The sequence below is a fragment of the Xenopus tropicalis genome, chromosome 6 (assembly GCF_000004195.4).
Source record: "Xenopus tropicalis strain Nigerian chromosome 6, UCB_Xtro_10.0, whole genome shotgun sequence".
Taxonomy (NCBI): domain Eukaryota; kingdom Metazoa; phylum Chordata; class Amphibia; order Anura; family Pipidae; genus Xenopus; species Xenopus tropicalis.
In genome coordinates, this window is record NC_030682.2 from 5,388,365 (window position 1) to 5,410,961 (window position 22,597).

At 43.7% G+C, this 22,597-nt stretch overlaps 2 protein-coding genes across 10 annotated transcripts in view; one reads left to right on the top strand and one right to left on the bottom strand.

Moving 5' to 3' along the window:
• LOC108644510 (oocyte zinc finger protein XlCOF6-like) overlaps positions 1-15,737 on the top strand; it is a 47,664-nt gene extending 31,927 nt beyond the window's left edge. For 7 of the 9 annotated variants that reach the window (XM_018094719.2, XM_031904347.1, XM_018094720.2 and 4 more), the window contains one exon: positions 12,497-15,737. In XM_018094719.2, the coding sequence (XP_017950208.1) occupies positions 12,776-15,457 (2,682 nt within the window). In that variant the 5' untranslated portion in view covers positions 12,497-12,775 and the 3' untranslated portion in view covers positions 15,458-15,737. Of the gene's footprint in view, positions 1-10,181; positions 10,269-12,496 lie in introns of those variants that run through there. The other 2 variants (XM_018094717.2, XM_018094718.2) reach the window with 2 other exon arrangements.
• On the bottom strand, positions 9,671-10,717 carry LOC116411651. The gene is made up of 2 exons (XM_031904391.1): positions 9,960-10,717; positions 9,671-9,812 (listed from the first exon to the last, which is right to left on the bottom strand). The coding sequence occupies exons 1-2, from the start codon at positions 10,624-10,626 to the stop codon at positions 9,694-9,696; spliced, it is 786 nt and encodes a 261-aa protein (XP_031760251.1). The 5' UTR covers positions 10,627-10,717; the 3' UTR covers positions 9,671-9,693.
• Positions 15,738-22,597: the final 6,860 nt, after the last annotated feature.

Consider the following 22,597-nt stretch of genomic DNA (forward strand, 5'->3'; position numbering starts at 1 on the left):
CTTGCCCCAGTGAGCTTACAATCTCAGGCCCCCATCACATTCCCATCAGTCCCTGCCCCAGTGAGCTTACAATCTAAGGTCCCTATCACTTTCCCATCAGTCCCTGCCCCAGTGAGCTTACAATCTAAGGTCCCTATCACATTCCCATCAGTCCCTGCCCCAGTGAGCTTACAATCTAAGGTCCCTATCCCATTCCCATCAGTCCCTGCCCCAGTGAGCTTACAATCTAAGGTCCCTATTACATTCCCATTAGTCCCTGCCCCAGTGAAGCTTTCAATCTAAGGTCCCTATCCCATTCCCATCAGACCCTGCCCCAGTGAGCTTACAATCTAAGGTCCCTATCCCATTCCCATCAGTCCCTGCCCCAGTGAGCTTACAATCTCAGGCCCCCATCACATTCCCATCAGTCCCTGCCCCAGTGAGCTTACAATCTCAGGCCCCCATCACATTCCCATCAGTCCCTGCCCCAGTGAGCTTACAATCTAAGGTCCCTATCACATTCCCATCAGTCCCTGCCCCAGTGAGCTTACAATCTAAGGTCCCTATCCCATTCTCATCAGTCCCTGCCCCAGTGAGCTTACAATCTAAGGTCCCCATCACATTCCCATCAGTCCCTGCCCCAGTGAGCTTACAATCTAAGGTCCCTATCCCATTCCCATCAGTCCCTGCCCCAGTGAGCTTACATTCTAAGGTCCCAATCCCATTCCCATCAGTCCCTGCCCCAGTGAGCTTACAATCTAAGGTCCCTATCCCATTCCCATCAGTCCCTGCCCCAGTGAGCTTACAATCTAAGGTCCCTATCACATTACCATCAGTCCCTGCCCCAGTGAGCTTACAATCTAAGGTCCCTATTACATTCCCATCAGTTCCTGCCCCAGTGAAGCTTTCAATCTAAGGTCCCTATCCCATTCCCATCAGTCCCTGCCCCAGTGAGCTTACAATCTAAGGCCCCTATCACATTCCCATCAGTCCCTGCCCCAGTGAGCTTACAATCTAAGGTCCCTATTACATTCCTATCAGTCCTTTCCCCAGTGAGCTTACAATCTAAGGTCCCTATCACATTCCCATCAGTCCCTGCCCCAGTGAGCTTACAATCTAAGGCCCCTATCACATTCCCATCAGTCCTTGCCCCAGTGAGCTTACAATCTCAGGCCCCCATCACATTCCCATCAGTCCCTGCCCCAGTGAGCTTACAATCTAAGGTCCCTATCACTTTCCCATCAGTCCCTGCCCCAGTGAGCTTACAATCTAAGGTCCCTATCACATTCCCATCAGTCCCTGCCCCAGTGAGCTTACAATCTAAGGTCCCTATCCCATTCCCATCAGTCCCTGCCCCAGTGAGCTTACAATCTAAGGTCCCTATTACATTCCCATCAGTCCCTGCCCCAGTGAAGCTTTCAATCTAAGGTCCCTATCCCATTCCCATCAGACCCTGCCCCAGTGAGCTTACAATCTAAGGTCCCTATCCCATTCCCATCAGTCCCTGCCCCAGTGAGCTTACAATCTCAGGCCCCCATCACATTCCCATCAGTCCCTGCCCCAGTGAGCTTACAATCTCAGGCCCCCATCACATTCCCATCAGTCCCTGCCCCAGTGAGCTTACAATCTAAGGTCCCTATCACATTCCATCAGTCCCTGCCCCAGTGAGCTTACAATCTAAGGTCCCTATCCCATTCCCATCAGTCCCTGCCCCAGTGAGCTTACAATCTAAGGTCCTTATCCCATTCCCATCAGTCCCTGCCCCAGTGAGCTTACAATCTAAGGTCCCTATCCCATTCCCATCAGTCCCTGCCCCAGTGAGCTTACAATCTAAGGTCCCAATCCCATTCCCATCAGTCCCTGCCCCAGTGAGCTTACAATCTAAGGCCCCTATCACATTCCCATCAGTCCTTGCCCCAGTGAGCTTACAATCTCAGGCCCCCATCACATTCCCATCAGTCCCTGCCCCAGTGAGCTTACAATCTAAGGTCCCTATCACTTTCCCATCAGTCCCTGCCCCAGTGAGCTTACAATCTAAGGTCCCTATCACATTCCCATCAGTCCCTGCCCCAGTGAGCTTACAATCTAAGGTCCCTATCCCATTCCCATCAGTCCCTGCCCCAGTGAGCTTACAATCTAAGGTCTCTATTACATTCCCATCAGTCCCTGCCCCAGTGAAGCTTTCAATCTAAGGTCCCTATCCCATTCCCATCAGACCCTGCCCCAGTGAGCTTACAATCTAAGGTCCCTATCCCATTCCCATCAGTCCCTGCCCCAGTGAGCTTACAATCTCAGGCCCCCATCACATTCCCATCAGTCCCTGCCCCAGTGAGCTTACAATCTCAGGCCCCCATCACATTCCCATCAGTCCCTGCCCCAGTGAGCTTACAATCTAAGGTCCCTATCACATTCCCATCAGTCCCTGCCCCAGTGAGCTTACAATCTAAGGTCCCTATCCCATTCCCATCAGTCCCTGCCCCAGTGAGCTTACAATCTAAGGTCCTTATCCCATTCCCATCAGTCCCTGCCCCAGTGAGCTTACAATCTAAGGTCCCTATTACATTCCCATCAGTTCCTGCCCCAGTGAAGCTTTCAATCTAAGGTCCCTATCCCATTCCCATCAGTCCCTGCCCCAGTGAGCTTACAATCTAAGGCCCCTATCACATTCCCATCAGTCCCTGCCCCAGTGAGCTTACAATCTAAGGTCCCTATTACATTCCTATCAGTCCTTTCCCCAGTGAGCTTACAATCTAAGGTCCCTATCACATTCCCATCAGTCCCTGCCCCAGTGAGCTTACAATCTAAGGCCCCTATCACATTCCCATCAGTCCCTGCCCCAGTGAGCTTACAATCTAAGGCCCCTATCACATTCCCATCAGTCCCTGCCCCAGTGAGCTTACAATCTAAGGCCCCTATCACATTCCCATCAGTCCTTGCCCCAGTGAGCTTACAATCTCAGGCCCCCATCACATTCCCATCAGTCCCTGCCCCAGTGAGCTTACAATCTAAGGCCCCTATCACATTCCCATCAGTCCTTGCCCCAGTGAGCTTACAATCTCAGGCCCCTATCCCATTCCCATCAGTCCCTGCCCCAGTGAGCTTACAATCTAAGGTCCCTATCACATTCCCATCAGTCCCTGCCCCAGTGAGCTTACAATCTAAGGTCCCTATCACATTCCCATCAGTCCCTGCCCCAGTGAGCTTACAATCTAAGGTCCCTATCCCATTCCCATCAGTCCCTGCCCCAGTGAGCTTTCAATCTAAGGTCCCTATCCCACTCCCATCAGACCCCGCCCCAGTGAGCTTAAAATCTAAGGTCCCTATCCCATTCCCATCAGTCCCTGCCCCAGTGAGCTTACAATCTAAGGTCCCTATCCCATTCCCATCAGTCCCTGCCTCAGTGAGCTTACAATCTAAGGCCCCTATCCCATTCCCATCAGTCCCTGCCCCAGTGAGCTTACAATCTAAGGCCCCTATCCCATTCCCATCAGTCCCTGCCCCAGTGAGCTTACAATCTAAGGTCCCTATCACATTCCCATCAGTCCCTGCCCCAGTGAGCTTACAATCTAAGGCCATCACATTCTCATCAGTCCCTGGCCCAGTGAGCTTACAATCTAAGGTCCCTCTCACATTCCCATCAGTCCCTGCCCCAGTGAGCTTACAATCTAAGGCCCCTATCACATTCCCATCAGTCCCTGCCCCAGTGAGCTTACAATCTAAGGCCCCTATCACATTCCCATCAGTCCTTGCCCCAGTGAGCTTACAATCTCAGGCCCCCATCACATTCCCATCAGTCCCTGCCCCAGTGAGCTTACAATCTAAGGTCCCTATCACTTTCCCATCAGTCCCTGCCCCAGTGAGCTTACAATCTAAGGTCCCTATCACATTCCCATCAGTCCCTGCCCCAGTGAGCTTACAATCTAAGGTCCCTATCCCATTCCCATCAGTCCCTGCCCCAGTGAGCTTACAATCTAAGGTCCCTATTACATTCCCATTAGTCCCTGCCCCAGTGAAGCTTTCAATCTAAGGTCCCTATCCCATTCCCATCAGACCCTGCCCCAGTGAGCTTACAATCTAAGGTCCCTATCCCATTCCCATCAGTCCCTGCCCCAGTGAGCTTACAATCTCAGGCCCCCATCACATTCCCATCAGTCCCTGCCCCAGTGAGCTTACAATCTCAGGCCCCCATCACATTCCCATCAGTCCCTGCCCCAGTGAGCTTACAATCTAAGGTCCCTATCACATTCCCATCAGTCCCTGCCCCAGTGAGCTTACAATCTAAGGTCCCTATCCCATTCTCATCAGTCCCTGCCCCAGTGAGCTTACAATCTAAGGTCCCCATCACATTCCCATCAGTCCCTGCCCCAGTGAGCTTACAATCTAAGGTCCCTATCCCATTCCCATCAGTCCCTGCCCCAGTGAGCTTACATTCTAAGGTCCCAATCCCATTCCCATCAGTCCCTGCCCCAGTGAGCTTACAATCTAAGGTCCCTATCCCATTCCCATCAGTCCCTGCCCCAGTGAGCTTACAATCTAAGGTCCCTATCACATTACCATCAGTCCCTGCCCCAGTGAGCTTACAATCTAAGGTCCCTATTACATTCCCATCAGTTCCTGCCCCAGTGAAGCTTTCAATCTAAGGTCCCTATCCCATTCCCATCAGTCCCTGCCCCAGTGAGCTTACAATCTAAGGCCCCTATCACATTCCCATCAGTCCCTGCCCCAGTGAGCTTACAATCTAAGGTCCCTATTACATTCCTATCAGTCCTTTCCCCAGTGAGCTTACAATCTAAGGTCCCTATCACATTCCCATCAGTCCCTGCCCCAGTGAGCTTACAATCTAAGGCCCCTATCACATTCCCATCAGTCCTTGCCCCAGTGAGCTTACAATCTCAGGCCCCCATCACATTCCCATCAGTCCCTGCCCCAGTGAGCTTACAATCTAAGGTCCCTATCACTTTCCCATCAGTCCCTGCCCCAGTGAGCTTACAATCTAAGGTCCCTATCACATTCCCATCAGTCCCTGCCCCAGTGAGCTTACAATCTAAGGTCCCTATCCCATTCCCATCAGTCCCTGCCCCAGTGAGCTTACAATCTAAGGTCCCTATTACATTCCCATCAGTCCCTGCCCCAGTGAAGCTTTCAATCTAAGGTCCCTATCCCATTCCCATCAGACCCTGCCCCAGTGAGCTTACAATCTAAGGTCCCTATCCCATTCCCATCAGTCCCTGCCCCAGTGAGCTTACAATCTCAGGCCCCCATCACATTCCCATCAGTCCCTGCCCCAGTGAGCTTACAATCTCAGGCCCCCATCACATTCCCATCAGTCCCTGCCCCAGTGAGCTTACAATCTAAGGTCCCTATCACATTCCCATCAGTCCCTGCCCCAGTGAGCTTACAATCTAAGGTCCCTATCCCATTCCCATCAGTCCCTGCCCCAGTGAGCTTACAATCTAAGGTCCTTATCCCATTCCCATCAGTCCCTGCCCCAGTGAGCTTACAATCTAAGGTCCCTATCCCATTCCCATCAGTCCCTGCCCCAGTGAGCTTACAATCTAAGGTCCCAATCCCATTCCCATCAGTCCCTGCCCCAGTGAGCTTACAATCTAAGGCCCCTATCACATTCCCATCAGTCCTTGCCCCAGTGAGCTTACAATCTCAGGCCCCCATCACATTCCCATCAGTCCCTGCCCCAGTGAGCTTACAATCTAAGGTCCCTATCACTTTCCCATCAGTCCCTGCCCCAGTGAGCTTACAATCTAAGGTCCCTATCACATTCCCATCAGTCCCTGCCCCAGTGAGCTTACAATCTAAGGTCCCTATCCCATTCCCATCAGTCCCTGCCCCAGTGAGCTTACAATCTAAGGTCTCTATTACATTCCCATCAGTCCCTGCCCCAGTGAAGCTTTCAATCTAAGGTCCCTATCCCATTCCCATCAGACCCTGCCCCAGTGAGCTTACAATCTAAGGTCCCTATCCCATTCCCATCAGTCCCTGCCCCAGTGAGCTTACAATCTCAGGCCCCCATCACATTCCCATCAGTCCCTGCCCCAGTGAGCTTACAATCTCAGGCCCCCATCACATTCCCATCAGTCCCTGCCCCAGTGAGCTTACAATCTAAGGTCCCTATCACATTCCCATCAGTCCCTGCCCCAGTGAGCTTACAATCTAAGGTCCCTATCCCATTCCCATCAGTCCCTGCCCCAGTGAGCTTACAATCTAAGGTCCTTATCCCATTCCCATCAGTCCCTGCCCCAGTGAGCTTACAATCTAAGGTCCCTATCCCATTCCCATCAGTCCCTGCCCCAGTGAGCTTACAATCTAAGGTCCCAATCCCATTCCCATCAGTCCCTGCCCCAGTGAGCTTACAATCTAAGGTCCCTATCCCATTCCCATCAGTCCCTGCCCCAGTGAGCTTACAATCTAAGGTCCCTATCACATTACCATCAGTCCCTGCCCCAGTGAGCTTACAATCTAAGGTCCCTATTACATTCCCATCAGTTCCTGCCCCAGTGAAGCTTTCAATCTAAGGTCCCTATCCCATTCCCATCAGTCCCTGCCCCAGTGAGCTTACAATCTAAGGCCCCTATCACATTCCCATCAGTCCTTGCCCCAGTGAGCTTACAATCTAAGGTCCCTATTACATTCCTATCAGTCCTTGCCCCAGTGAGCTTACAATCTAAGGTCCCTATCCCATTCCCATCAGTCCCTGCCCCAGTGAGCTTACAATCTAAGGCCCCTATCACATTCCCATCAGTCCCTGCCCCAGTGAGCTTACAATCTAAGGTCCCTATCCCATTCCCATCCAGGATAAAATGAAAAAACAGCAGCACTCCGGAAATGTTGTAGAAAAAAGTGACTTTACTCAAGTGCACACAGCAACGTTTCGGGCATAAACCAGCCCTTTATCAAGCCTAGTCAAACAAATACAATCAAGTGTTATATACCCACAGGAAAGGGAGGGACCATCACTCCAGCCCTCCATTTAACCCTTTGTGTTCAATATACAAATTTTCAATATATAGATCGCACATATCAAATTTCAAAATTGTAAAAAACATATAAAACAGCACATATATATGCCATAATAATATTTCCATAATATGCTCTAGTGTATCAAGTGCATCAAAATGTAATAGTGATAAATATACTGCTAACGTATAGGAACAATAAATGTCTTACTTTAATGTATTTCATTAAAAATAATTGCTTTTTCCTTATTTCTTTTTCTTTTTGGCTCCGATGCCAAACTCAGGGGACAAATCACCCCTGAATTGTTAGGAATCTGGAGCTTCCACATCTCTAAATCTTACTGTCCTATAACAAAAACAGTAATAAACAAATTTTTAGATAAAAACCAAAAACAAAACACAATATTTGTTAAAAACACAGTATTTGTTAAAAACAAGCACTCGTAATCACTTACTTATATAAATAACATAGGGGTATATTCCCTGTTAAGACCACCTGGTGACAAAGTACCCAATATATTTATCCAGCGCATTTCTAGTTTCTTCAGCATCCACTGTCTATTACCTCCCCTCCTGAGAGGACCAACAGCATCAATAACCTGATATCTAAGTTGTGAAATAGAGTGCTTCATCTCATGAAAGTGTGCTGGTATAGGAAGATGCTGTAAATTGCAACGTATATTAGACTTATGCTGTTTAATCCTATCCTTGACCTTCTGAGTTGTCTCCCCCACATATGCAAGGCCACAGGGACACTTAATCAAATAGACCACATAAGTGGAGTTACATGTGAAATAATTCTTAATTGAAATATTTTTACCTGTATGTGGGTGTGTAAAAAATTCCCCCTTAGTGATGTTATTGCACTGTGCACATGATAAGCATGGAAATGTCCCCATTTTAGGGGTACCAAAGAATCTCTGACTATATTTCTTTTCTGAACCTATGTCAGCTTTGACCAAAAGATCTTTTAAATTTTTATTCCGCTTATAGGCCATCAAAGGTGGTGTAGAAAATTCTGTGACAGTAGGAATACCCATCTGTAACACCTGCCAGTGTCTCCTAAGAATCCTCCCCACTTGTTCACTTGCTACAGAGAATTGGCTGACAAATGCCAACCGTTTCTCTTTCTCTTTAATCTTTCTCTGTGATGGGGTTCTAAGCTGCTCAGTTGTCTCCTCCCGAATTTTTTCCAAACCTTCCTGTAATTTCTTTTTTGGATAACCCCTTGCCTGAAAACGCTCCGACATTTCCTCCAATCTTTTTTCACACTGTGTCCTGTTAGAAACAATCCTCTTAACTCTTTTAAATTGTGTAACAGGCAAAGACTCAAGCAAGGACCTTGAGTGAAAACTTGTATTATGTAACAGATTGTTTCTATCTGTATGTTTCTGATACAAATCTGTTTCTATGTGTGAACCTGTTTTCCGAATAATGACATCAAGGAAATTTACAGTGTGTGTATCATAAATTAAGGTAAATTTAAGAGTGGGGATTACAGAATTAAGATACTGATGAAACTCAACCAATGTCCCTGGAGGTCCCTCCCAGAACAGAATGACATCGTCAATATAGCGATAGTAAAGGGGGCAAAACTGTTGAAATAGTGCATTAGTATACACAGAAGATTTCTCAAAATCTGCCATATACAAATTGGCATACGTAGGAGCAACATTACTCCCCATTGCCGTTCCCTGTAATTGTTTGTAAAAATTGTCACCAAACATAAAATAACTGTCATAAAGCACAATCTGTAGCAAATCCAAAAGAAAAGATTTTTCTCCATCAGTATAATCAGTAACCTCCTGTAACCAATTGTTAACTGCTGTTAACCCCGCCACATGTGCTATGGAGGTATACAAACTAGTAACATCCAAACTGGCTAGCAGCGTTTGATCCGTAACTTTACAGCTGCTTAGAATCTCTAGCAATTGATTAGTATCCTTTAAAAAAGACTTTGTACTGTGAACAATTGGTTGTAAAACCTTGTCCAAATAAATCGACAAGGGAGAGAATACAGAATCAGTATTAGCCACTATTGGTCGTCCCGGTGGGTAATTTAAATTCTTATGGATCTTAGGGATAGTATAAAAAACTGGTGTAATTGGGTCAATTTTAATCAAGAATTTCTGCGTTTCCCCATCAATGATCCCATCCCTGTATGCTGACCCCACAGTCACCCTTATTTTATTCTGAATGGTCACTAGGGGGTCATTGGATAACATACAGTACACATTTTCATCAGCCAACTGTGTTTTAATTTCATTGATATAATAACCCTTATCCAATATAACAAGGGCTCCCCCTTTATCTGCAGGTTTAACAATCACCTGTTTGTATGATAATATATCCGACAAATGTCTCTTTTCATTTTTGGTTAAGTTGTGTCTGGTATTCAAAAGGGGTTTTAACTTCAACCGTGACTTAAGTTCCCTTATATCAGACTTAACTAATTTAACATATGTCTCTACAATTGGATCTGATGTAGGGGGAATAAAATTACTTTTATTTCGTAAACCCACCTTCTTAAGGGTTAATTGTAAATTACTTTCATTACATGCCCCTTTTTCCAATTCCTTAAAAGTAGGTTGTGAAAAAAAGGATTTCAATCTCAAATTACGAAAAAACCGTTCCAAATCTATGTCCAATTGAAAAGTATCACAGCCCCTTACAGGACTAAATGAAAGCCCTTTGCTTAATAAACACATTTCTTCTGATGTAAAGGTATGAGATGAAATATTGATTACCAACGTTTTTTGAAAGTCCGTGCTCTGCGTTGTGGCTGCTGTCTGCGGTCCTTCCGCCCTCCGGTGTCTCCTACCACCCCTCCTTGTCCTTGTGGGGATCGAGATGGACCTGCCCCTAAAAAAGAAGAAGATGAGGAAGCCTCTGATGTCGAGCCCCCAAAGCTGCTACTCGCAGGGGACAGTTGCCTTGCCGAAAGCACGTCTCTTTCCCTCTCCCTGCGGTTCAGGCTGTGGGTCCGCCACTCCCCGCGTCTCTCTGTACCTGCTGGAGACCACGTGGGACGTGTGGAACGCATGGAGCGCAAGTCCTGCTGTGGGCCCTCTCGCCTAGGACCCCTAGGTGTCCAGGTAGTGCCTGACTCGCGCTGCCACCTGTAGATGCGTCCAGTGTTGTAATCAGCCTCATCTCTATGGAATTTCAAACGCTTCCGTTCCTCTATGGACTGACGATGTTTAGACAGGCTCTCCTCCATATGTCTCAGCTGTTCCTGATAAACCTCTGTATTAGTTTGCTGTTTCAACTCACACTCAATCGTTTGAAGGCGTTGTTTTGTCTCCATAACTTCTCTCTGTAAGTACTCAATATTCAATAGAATTATATCAAACGAACATTTATTTACTATTTGTTCATATTTCTTTGCAAACTCTAAATTGTCATTAAATATAGTGGGGCGCAGACTGACACGCAGACCTCTTGGAATACGTTTTGCCCGATAATATTCAGTCAGAGTAATCGCATGTAATTCAAGTCCAATTAACTTGCGCCTCTCTTTCTCATAATCCTTAATCACATCTTGATTAGATATAGAAGTTAAAAATGTACTATTACCTTTACTTGATTCAATAATCCTGGCGGCCTCAACCTCGCTATATGCGAAAGTAAGTGCATGTTGTTCCAAAGATGCAGATTGAGACATTTGAAAATCCATAGGAGCACCACAGGCTATAATTATCAACAAATTGATTAAGGTGTGCTACACAATGGACAAACCAGCTAATTGTAGCCCCAGGTGCAAGCTGAACCCTCAGCCAGGGTAAAACAATATCCAGGATAAAATGAAAAAACAGCAGCACTCCGGAAATGTTGTAGAAAAAAGTGACTTTACTCAAGTGCACACAGCAACGTTTCGGGCATAAACCAGCCCTTTATCAAGCCTAGTCAAACAAATACAATCAAGTGTTATATACCCACAGGAAAGGGAGGGACCATCACTCCAGCCCTCCATTTAACCCTTTGTGTTCAATATACAAATTTTCAATATATAGATTGCACATATCAAATTTCAAAATTGTAAAAAACATATAAAACAGCACATATATATGCCATAATAATATTTCCATAATATGCTCTAGTGTATCAAGTGCATCAAAATGTAATAGTGATAAATATACTGCTAACGTATAGGAACAATAAATGTCTTACTTTAATGTATTTCATTAAAAATAATTGCTTTTTCCTTATTTCTTTTTCTTTTTGGCTCCGATGCCAAACTCAGGGGACAAATCACCCCTGAATTGTTAGGAATCTGGAGCTTCCACATCTCTAAATCTTACTGTCCTATAACAAAAACAGTAATAAACAAATTTTTAGATAAAAACCAAAAACAAAACACAATATTTGTTAAAAACACAGTATTTGTTAAAAACAAGCACTCGTAATCACTTACTTATATAAATAACATAGGGGTATATTCCCTGTTAAGACCACCTGGTGACATCAGTCCCTGGCCCAGTGAGCTTACAATCTAAGGTCCCTATCCCATTCCCATCAGTCCCTGCCCCAGTGAGCTTACATTCTAAGGTCCCTATCACATTCCCATCAGTCCCTGCCCCAGTGAGCTTACAATCTCAGGCCCCCAATATCAGGTCCCTACCATACACTCATGCAGACAGCACACCCTAGTCAGAACGCATGTTCGAGGTCTAGATATACAGGTAGGGGATCTATTATCCGCAACACTTGGGACTTGGCGTTTTCTGGATTTGTTTTTTTTCTGTAATTTGTATCACCAGACCAAAATATCGCTAAAAAAAAAAAAAACATTTTATGAATAATGTTAGATAGTGGTTTGCTACAATCACATATTTTTTTCCTAGTTAAGTAAGTATTGAGAATAAGGTACTGTTGTATTATTATAAATAAAAGGAGACAAAAATATATTATTAGAAGGATTCTATCTGTAATTTGGAGCTTTCTGGATAAGGAATCCCATACCCAGTGGCATAAATACCATACTGCAAACCCCCCGGCATGGGGGCATCCTGATAGAGGGGTCAGGATTCAACAGTCTGCTGTATGGTAGGGGGCAGCATTAGTAGGAAGCACAGAATCCATTATTTCTGGGTTTGGACCAAGCCCCAATCCTTTGTGAAAAATTCAGCTAATTAACGAACCGAATCTGGATCCTAATTTGCATATGGTCTTATTGCTCTTCCGGCTGCTTCTTCTCTAGGTGACGCAGGAGGCGGCAGCACACAGCATATTGTACTGTACGATGCCAGCCAATCCCCATCTAGTGCATAAGCCAACGGAGGTTTTGCAACCTTATAAGGAAATACAGTTAAAACAGAGCTGTGATTGGCTGTCCACACGCAACTGGGTTTCTGGGAAAGGCTGTTAGGTCACGCCCACTGCTCAGCTGACCAAAGATCATCTATGGGGCACTCCGTTTAAGTCAATGAAAGTTCTTATCGCATATTTAAAGCAATTGCCACAATATTATTTATAATTCCTGCCATTATTTTCAAAAATTTGTATATGACTTGGTTTCCAATATATGTCTCTGTTCTTTTTACCAGGTCGTTGCTTTGTGATAAGTCATCAAAACATACTGGTTAAGTCTCTGAAGGCCACGTGGGGACATTATAGTAGGACACAGTGTGGAAGAATGTGTAAGGCTGGCACAGCACAAACCCAGGCTGAGTAGGAGTGTGAGCCAACTGCATGGAATGAGGATCACTGACTGAGCTCACATTGATTGGTTGGATGTGGGAAAGGCTTCTTTGCAATTGGTCATCTTCTCACCCACCTCTGTGCTTGTACTAAAAATAATAAGCTTTACCCGCAGAGACAGGAGGATGGACACCCAGGGGAAACATTTGGCCAGCAAGGAGTGTGGGCAGGACTTTGGTACTGAGCCCAATCCTCTCACCGGTACTGAATGTGGGGAAACATCATCTCTAACCAAAGACTGTCAGGGGCAAAGAAACATGTCTACAAGAAAAAAACCCTTTGAGTGCACAAAATGTGGGAAAGGCTACGTCAGTAGGATTGCCCTACTCACTCACCAGAAAAGTCACACAGTGGGGAAGCCTTTCACTTGCAAAAAATGTGGCAAGAGTTTCCATCGAAAAGCCAACCTTCTCTGCCACCAGCGCGTCCACTCAAAGAAGAAACCTTTTACTTGTAACGAATGTGGGAAACGCTTCTCTCAAAAAAGTTTACTTGTCAATCACCAGAAAACTCACACAGGGGAGAGAAATGTCACTTGTCCAGAATGTGGAAAAACTCTGTCTTCCAGTGGCAGCCTTCATACACACCTCAAAATACACACAGGGGAGAAACCATTCACTTGTACAGAATGTGGCAAAGGCTTTACTCAAAAATGTTACCTTAAGTCTCATATTAAAGTACACACAGGGGAGAAACCATTCACTTGTACAGAATGTGGCAAAGGCTTTACTCAAAAATGTTACCTTAAGTCTCATATGAAAAAACACACAGGGGAGAGACCCTATACTTGTTCAGAATGTGGCAAAAGCTTTGCTCATAGTAATAACCTTGTTACTCATATGAAAATACACACAGGGGAGAAACCATTCACTTGTACAGAATGTGGCAAAGGCTTTGCTCAAAAGATTAGTCTTTTATCTCATATGAAAATGCACACAGGGGAGAAACCATTCTCTTGCACAGAATGTGGCAAAGGCTTTACTCAAAAATGTTACCTTAAGTCTCATATTAAAGTACACACAGGGGAGAAACCATTGACTTGCACAGAATGTGGGAAACAGTTTGAACACAAGGAAAGCCTCTTAGGTCACCTGAATCTCCACACTGGGGTTAAACCGTTTACTTGTTCAGAATGTGGCAAAGGCTTTGCTAGAAGGAGTAGCCTTGTATCTCATATGAAACTACACAAAGTGGAAAAGGAATTCTCTTGTACAGAATGTGGGAAAAAATTTGCACAGCAGGGTGGCTTGGCATATCACCTGAAAATCCACACCGGGGAAAAATTGTTTTGTACAGAATGTGGAAAAGGGGTTCGCAGTAAGAGCCACCTAGCATCTCATATGAAAAAACACACAGGGGAGAGACCCTATACTTGTTCAGAATGTGGCAAAGGCTTTGCTCAAAAGAATAACCTTGATACTCATATGAAAATACACACAGGGGAGAAACCATTCACTTGTACAGAATGTGGCAAATGCTTCACTCAAAAGAAACACCTTGAATCGCATATGAAAATACACACAGGGGAGAAACCTTTCACTTGTACAGAATGTGGAAAAGACTTTGCTCAAAAGAGTAGTATTTTATCTCATATGAAAACACACACAGGGGAGAAACCATTCACTTGTACAGAATGTGGGAAAAACTTTGCACACAAGAACAGCTTCCAAAGTCACCTGCAAACCCACACTGGGGAGAAACCATTCACTTGTACAGAATGTGGGAAAGGCTACTTCAGTAGGATAGCCCTTCTTGCTCACCAAAAGTGTCACACACATGGGCCTTTCATTTGCACAAAATGTGGCAAGAGCTTTAGAGGAAAAAGCAGCCTTTTCCATCACCGGCATGTCCACAATATCCACAAAACATTTTCTTGTAAAGAATGTGGTAAATGCTTCAATCAAAAAAGGCTCCTTATCGGTCACCAGAATACTCACACGGGGGAGAGAAATGTCACTTGTCCAGAATGTGGGAAAACCCTGTCTTCTAGAAGAAGCCTCAATACTCACCTTAAAATACACACAGGGGTGAAACCATTCACTTGTACAGAATGTGGCATAGGCTTTGCTGAAAAGAATAACCTTGTATCTCATATGAAAACACACACAGGGGAGAAACCATTCACTTGTACAGAATGTGGAAAAAGTTTTACACTAAAGGACAGTTTAACCCGCCACCTGAGAATCCACACAGGGGAGAAACCATACTCTTGTACAGAATGTGGGGCAAATTTCAGGTACAAGAGCAGCCTCTTGGATCACTTGAAAATTCACACTGGGGAGGCACCATTCATATGTACAGAATGTGGGAAAATCTTTCAGCAGAAAAGCAGCCTTATCACTCACTTTAACATGCACACAGGGGAGAAACCATTCACTTGTACAGAATGTGGTGAAAGCTTCTATAAAAAGAGCCTACTTGTTGCTCATCAGAAAAGTCACACCAAGCAGGAAGGTGCCCCTTCTACAGAATGTGGGAAAAGCGTTGATCAAGAAACCCAGATTATCAGCCAACAAAATATTCGGGTTAAACCTTTCATCTGTACAGAATGTGGGAAACATTTAACTAGCAAGAGATCACTATCCGCACACCAGAAAATTCACATCAGAGGGACCCCGTACACATGCACAGAATGTGGCAAAAGCTACCTTATAGAGCGCAGTTTGCTCATTCACCAGAGAATTCACACAGGGGAGAAACCATTCACATGTACAGAATGTGGCAAAGGCTTTACTCAATCTGTAGGTCTCCAAAAACATAAGTGTGTTCACAAAAAGGAGAAGAAACCTTTAATGTGTACAGAATGACAGGAATCTTATTTTTTTTGTTATTTCTTGTATTGGAAATTAGGGGAACTGAAGTTCCTTCATGTTTGGTCCTTGCGAGTTAGAGAATTAGATTCCCAGTGCACATTACATTGCAGTATTGATTCTATAGAGTGTAAGCTCTGATAAACAGGGCCCTCTAATATCAGTGAGTATTTGTATGTAATTGTATGATTGATGTGTACACCCTTCTATTATGTGGCCCTGTTGAATATACTGGTGCTTTATAAATATGTGTTAATAAACATTTTTGCAAGTCTAGGATTATTGGAGGAATTTTTATTTGCAAAAAGTACAATTTATATAGCCAATACATACAATATAAACTAATCTACAGCCTACAGGGAACTAATGAAAGTATAGAATGAACATGTGTATGTGATGCCTAGGGGTATGTGTGTATATGGAAAAGAGCTGTGTAGCCCTGGGCTACACCCCAGCGGTACCAGTGCAGGAATGGCTGCCCCCGGGGCTACACAGCGGGGTATTTATATAAACTATAGTAGGGTTTCTGTAGCAAACACCCCAGCTGTACCAGTGCAGGAATGGCTGCCCCCGGGGCTACACAGCGGGGTATTTATATAAACTATAGTAGGGTTTCTGTAGCAAACACCCCAGCTGTACCAGTGCAGGAATGGCTGCCCCCGGGGCTACACAGCGGGGTATTTATATAAACTATAGTAGGGTTTCTGTAGCAAACACCCCAGCTGTACCAGTGCAGGAACGGCTGCCCCCGGGCTACACAGCGGGGTACTTATATAAACTATAGTAGGGTTTCTGTAGCAAACACCCCAGCTGTACCGGTGCAGGAATGGCTGCCCCCGGGGCTACACAGCGGGGTATTTATATAAACTATAGTAGGGTTTCTGTAGCAAACACCCCAGCTGTACCAGTGCAGGAATGGCTGCCCCCGGGGCTACACAGCGGGGTATTTATATAAACTATAGTAGGGTTTCTGTAGCAAACACCCCAGCTGTACCAGTGCAGGAACGGCTGCCCCCGGGGCTACACAGCGGGGTATTTATATAAACTATAGTAGGGTTTCTGTAGCAAACACCCCAGCTGTACCAGTGCAGGAATGGCTGCCCCCGGAGCTACACAGCGGGGTATTTATATAAACTATAGTAGGGTTTCTGTAGCAAACACCCCAGCTGTACCAGTGCAGGAATGGCTGCCCCCGGGGCTACACAGCGGGTATTTATATAAACTATAGTAGGGTTTCTGTAGCAAACACCCCAGCTGTACCAGTGCAGGAACAGCTGCCCCCGGGGCTACACAGCGGGGTATTTATATAAACTATAGTAGGGTTTCTGTAGCAAACACCCCAGCTGTACCGGTGCAGGAATGGCTGCCCCCGGGGCTACACAGTGGGGTATTTATATAAACTATAGTAGGGTTTCTGTAGCAAACACCCCAGCTGTACCAGTGCAGGAATGGCTGCCCCCGGGGCTACACAGCGGGTATTTATATAAACTATAGTAGGGTTTCTGTAGCAAACACCCCAGCTGTACCGGTGCAGGAACGGCTGCCCCCGGGGCTACACAGCGGGGTATTTATATAAACTATAGTAGGGTTTCTGTAGCAAACACCCCAGCTGTACCAGTGCAGGAATGGCTGCCCCCGGGGCTACACAGTGGGGTATTTATATAAACTATAGTAGGGTTTCTGTAGCAAACACCCCAGCTGTACCAGTGCAGGAATGGCTGCCCCCGGGGCTACACAGCGGGGTATTTATATAAACTATAGTAGGGTTTCTGTAGCAAACACCCCAGCTGTACCAGTGCAGGAATGGCTGCCCCCGGGGCTACACAGCGGGGTATTTATATAAACTATAGTAGGGTTTCTGTAGCAAACACCCCAGCTGTACCAGTGCAGGAATGGCTGCCCCCGGGGCTACACAGCGGGGTATTTATATAAACTATAGTAGGGTTTCTGTAGCAAACACCCCAGCTGTACCAGTGCAGGAATGGCTGCCCCCGGGGCTACACAGTGGGGTATTTATATAAACTATAGTAGGGTTTCTGTAGCAAACACCCTGTTATAAATATTCTTTTTCTAATATATTTGTGTAAGTACTATGGTCAACAAACACCACTCACCAAGGTGATATTTAAAGTATATTTAATGTGTGGAAATAAGTTACAGAATTACATACAAATTACCAATTGTTTAGCCAGTCAAAAACAATATTGACAGCTTCCCAATACCATACAAAGTATGTATGTATTCATTTAAAATAGTAAAAATGTATGTATGTGTGTGTATGAGAGTGAATGTGTGTAAGTGAGAGCACGTGTGAGTGTAAGTGTGTAAGAGTATTTGTGAGACCAGCTTTTTGTTACTGATATATATCCCTGTTGGAACCCCTCCCCCACTGTATTACCCCTAAGACCATATGTTTCCAATCAATCACATTCCAGACTTAAGGGACAATGGGGTATGTGAGGTATAGTGTGAATGGCAAGTCAGTTGCTTACTGGAAACATGTTAACCCATTCAGGCCTGGGATACAACTTATTTTCCAATACCCAATATTTAACATTTCCCCCTTTGTACACTGACTTGACAAGAACATAATATTTGTACGCAAACTAGAAAGTGAGAGATTGAGTCCTTGAAAACCCAGTCTACAAATTTCCAGGAATTCTTTGCAATGCGCCAAATTTCTGTTGCACAAATGACAACTGATGTAATATCATGTAATGAGATGGTAAACAGTGATAATCTAAAAGAATTAAAAATAATCTATTATCTATAGGTGGTTCTATCCTCTGGTCATCCATTCCCGGTCTCCTGGTTTGACTTTAAAAATCTTTCATTACAGTGTTTGCCCATAGCCCTGTGTTTAACTGCAATTGCCGGTGAATTTCTTACCTCACATTTTATGGTCTTACATTAAAATCTGTCAGCAAACATCAAACATTTCCCCTGTGAATGAATTCAGATGGGCTCCCTGTAGCTTGGGTAAATCCCCGGCATCCTGCAGCCCTTTGTCCTGTAGGGCCCAACGGATTTAGGCCTTGGCTCTTATAGTAGATCAGCCACTAAGCACCTGTATAGAATCAGGCAGTTGTACCAGTACCGGCATCACCAATGCCCCTCTGGGGTTCTTGGTATTTTTGCAGCTGCCCTGATGTAGAACAGCCATAACGTAGGCCGTACCCAATGAAAGGAAGGTGGGACTTGAATAAGCAGTAATAACACAGTCTTTAGCAGGATCTTAGAAACAACAGTCTGTTTGAGACTGAACCCGACACAGACAGAATCAGGAGGGATGAGACAGTCACTTTGTGACCAGTTCTATCAGTTCATAATCAAATAATTCCTCATGTAACACATATGAATGTTATTCTTCCAATGTTAATTTCACCCTGAGTCACAGTCTGGTACAAATCACTTTACTCCAAAACCTGCACTTCCCTTCAAAGGATGTTGTTTCTCTTCCGCTGTTTTGCAGAGTCGTGTATGTATGTATGTGTGTATATCTTTATTTATAAAGTGCTACTTATGTACCCAGCGCTGTACAGTAGGATACATTAATACAAACAGGGGGTTATTAAGATAATAATAGATAAATACAAAGTATAACAATAAATATAGCTGCACTAAGTTAAAAGATGAGGACACAAGAGGAAGGAAGTCCCTGCCCCGTAGAGCTTACAATCTATATGGGAGGGTAACTTACAGACACAAATAGGCAAATATAAGTGCTGTAGGTCACAGTGGGTGACACTACAATATAAGTGCCAGTGTCCAGCGCGGCCTATAGCTACTGCTAAACTGCACATTTATATTAGTCTGAAATTCTATCACTGTATTACCCTGCCATTCTCATGAATATGATGTTATGCATTGCATGATTAATAATGTCATTCATATTGAAATCATAAATCTCTTATATAAATGCATGAAAAACATAAATAGGGAAAAAATTATAAAGGAACATTAAAAACATTTGTTTAAGGCATAGACATAAAAATCATTATTGTCCATTCATTACTTTAACCTTTTAAAATGTTGTAAGTAATAACTATTGCCCTGGTCCCAACATAATTGCATATTTAGGAAACATATTTAGGAAATATTCCCGGCACATATTATTATATGGGAATGTTTCCTAAATATGCAATTATTTATTTCAAATAAAATATACAAGGAATATTTCAGCAGCTGATGTTATTCAGATGTTCCTTCTCATCCAGATCAATGTCTAAAGTGTATTACTTGTAAAATAGAATGTTAAACCCCCAACTTTGCTTTCTTTTGCAGAGCTGGCCCATTAGCCATGAAAAAACTTAGACATTATACAAATAATGATACCACATATACATGTTGTTAAAAAGAAAATGAGTTCTTTGTTCTTTGATGGGAAATATATTTGTCACTGGTGTCTTATGGTCTTATCATTTTCATTAGTGTTATTATAACTTGAAGAAAAACAGAATAAAAGTCCTAACATATACACTTGTTTTGACTATATCATATATAGATCAGTAGTGTGTGTGTATAGTATGGAACCACATGTCTCAACTTTCATGGGCTTTATTAACTAAAGGTAACCATGTGTCCTAGTGTAATAGGATACCAAAGCCCATCTGTTTGAGAGACCCTTAAAAACCAAGGTTCTCAACCAATTAACCAGACTCCATGTTAAAACAAATAACCTTACATAGACAAAAGGACCACTATTTCTGTTATTTGAGACCTTAAGAAAACATAATCCTATCCATCCCAGCTGTTGCCTCATACCTTAATAATCCTTGCCTGCATTAAAGTTGTTCATCATTCCTGCATCGTATCTTAATAAGCAGTTCAAAGATACAATTTCTATACATTTCTAACATTTCTTCTTTCATAGATTAAAGCTGGCCATACACGTGGCGATCCGACGATGTTTCGTACGACCATCGGTCGCACGAAACATCATCAGATCCGCCACACACCATTCAGGGCTGAATCGGCAGGTAAGGAGGTAGAAACAATAGGATTTCTACCTCCTTCTGCCGATTCAGCTCTGAAGGGAGAATTTTGGTCAGGCGCCTTCTACGGCGCCCGATCAAAATTTTCTAACTTGGCCGATCGGCGAGCCGACCGATTTCAGCAGCTTCCTGCGATATCGGTCGGCTCGCTGACATGCCATACACGCACCGATTATCGTACGAAACGAGGTTTCGTACGATAATATCGGTGCGTGTATGGCCACCTTTAGAAATAGTATCTAGATAACATTTCTTGTTTATATTAAGTTAGTTAATCTCTTGCAACAATGCACCTCTCTGCTGGAAGCCAGTTCAATGGTTTGACTACTACCATGCAGGTTAAACTAATTAACTCGTGCAATTTAAAACTTTGATGGACATTATATTTTACATTACACGTATAAAAAAACACTGATTATGACTTTATACCTCAAAAAACTAAAACATTATATACAGTTGATGATCTTGCAAGAAAAAATATCAGATCCATAATCATAACTTCCATAGTTATTATGTATGTATGTATATCTTTATTTATAAAGTGCTACTTATGTATGCAGCGCTGTACAGTAGAATACATTAATACAAACAGGGGGTTAATAAGTTAATAATAGATAGATACAAAGTATGACAATAAATACAGATAAATACAAGATACAGTTGCAATAAGTTAAGAGTCGAGGACACAAGAGGAAGGAGGTCCCTGCCCCGTAGAGCTTACAATTAAACATATACATCTTATAATTCATCTTTGATAGTTTCAAACATTTCATCACATAACTGGCTGGGTCATATGATAATCCAAAGTATCAGAGGTCTATAAGATGTATATAGAGTACTCTTCTAACATGTTCATAATCTGAATGGTTTAAAACGTACGTTATCAAAAATAATTTATATGAAAAAAAAATTATTAACCTGCGCAGGACGTTAGTATGTGCCGCTTTAAATTCCAACTTTAAACACATAAATTAAGTACAGTGTAGTTAGCAGAGAGCAGATTAATCAATGTTAATTAGGATTTCCCTGTATTGGAACCATGCAATCATGCTCCTGTCAGTCACTACAAACAAACATATAACGAACTTATGAGACAAAGGATTAACAGACAGTCATTATAAAGTTCCTTAAACAATCATCACATAAATCTACACTGCATGCACTGTCTGTCCATGGGCTATAAGGAGACAACACATTCCCTTTATTATCCTTGGTCTGTTCAGTAGAGGAAGAAACCCATCTGAAAAAAATCACAAAAACTGGGAGCAAATATCACAGTTAGTAAACAAGATACAACTTGGATACAATTTTACAATTTCTCAACATTCTTTAAACCTTCAGGAATTTCACTTGTTTAACTTTTACATTTCCCATTACATATCACTAAAGGCCTAAGCCTTCCTTTTACTCTCTGTGAATCCCCCTAAAGGTGGCCATACACGAGCAGATCCGCTCGCTTGGCGATGTCGCCAAGCGAGCGGATCTTCCCCCGATATCCGCAGCTACGGGTGGGCGATATCGGGGAGCATTTAGGTAAAAAATAAATAATCCGATCGTTTGGCCCTGGGGCCAAATGATCGGATTATGTGGGCAGCAATGGGGCAGTCGGATCGGGGACCGCATCAACGAGCCGATGCGGTCCCCGATCCGACCGGATTTTCTAACCTGGCCGATCGAGATCTGGCCAATTTCAGGCCAGATATCGGTCGGCCAGGTCGCTCTGCTCTCCCCATACACGGGCCGATTAGCTGCCGAATCGGTCCAAGGGACCGATATCGTCAGCTATAGTCGGCCCGTGTATGGGGACCTTAACAGATGTTAGTGTATTCAAGCTTTCTAGCTCACATATATCAAATTTCCCATCTTTCCCTGTTACCCTTTATCTAAATAAGAACCAAAAATTGGGTTTTATTAGTGCAATTATAGATTAGAATGCATTTACTCCTGTACCTATTTGGTAAAGGTTAGTAAAATAATTCCCTTGGCAAATATGCCAAAATTTCCTATAATTATAATTTCCCTCAGTTTATAAAACAATTTACATGGAAATACAATGCAATCTTCAGAAAATAAGCTTTGTTTATCTGTTTATACAGTAGAAGTATGCTCATTATATGAACACAATACCTATGGCTGAGCAGTT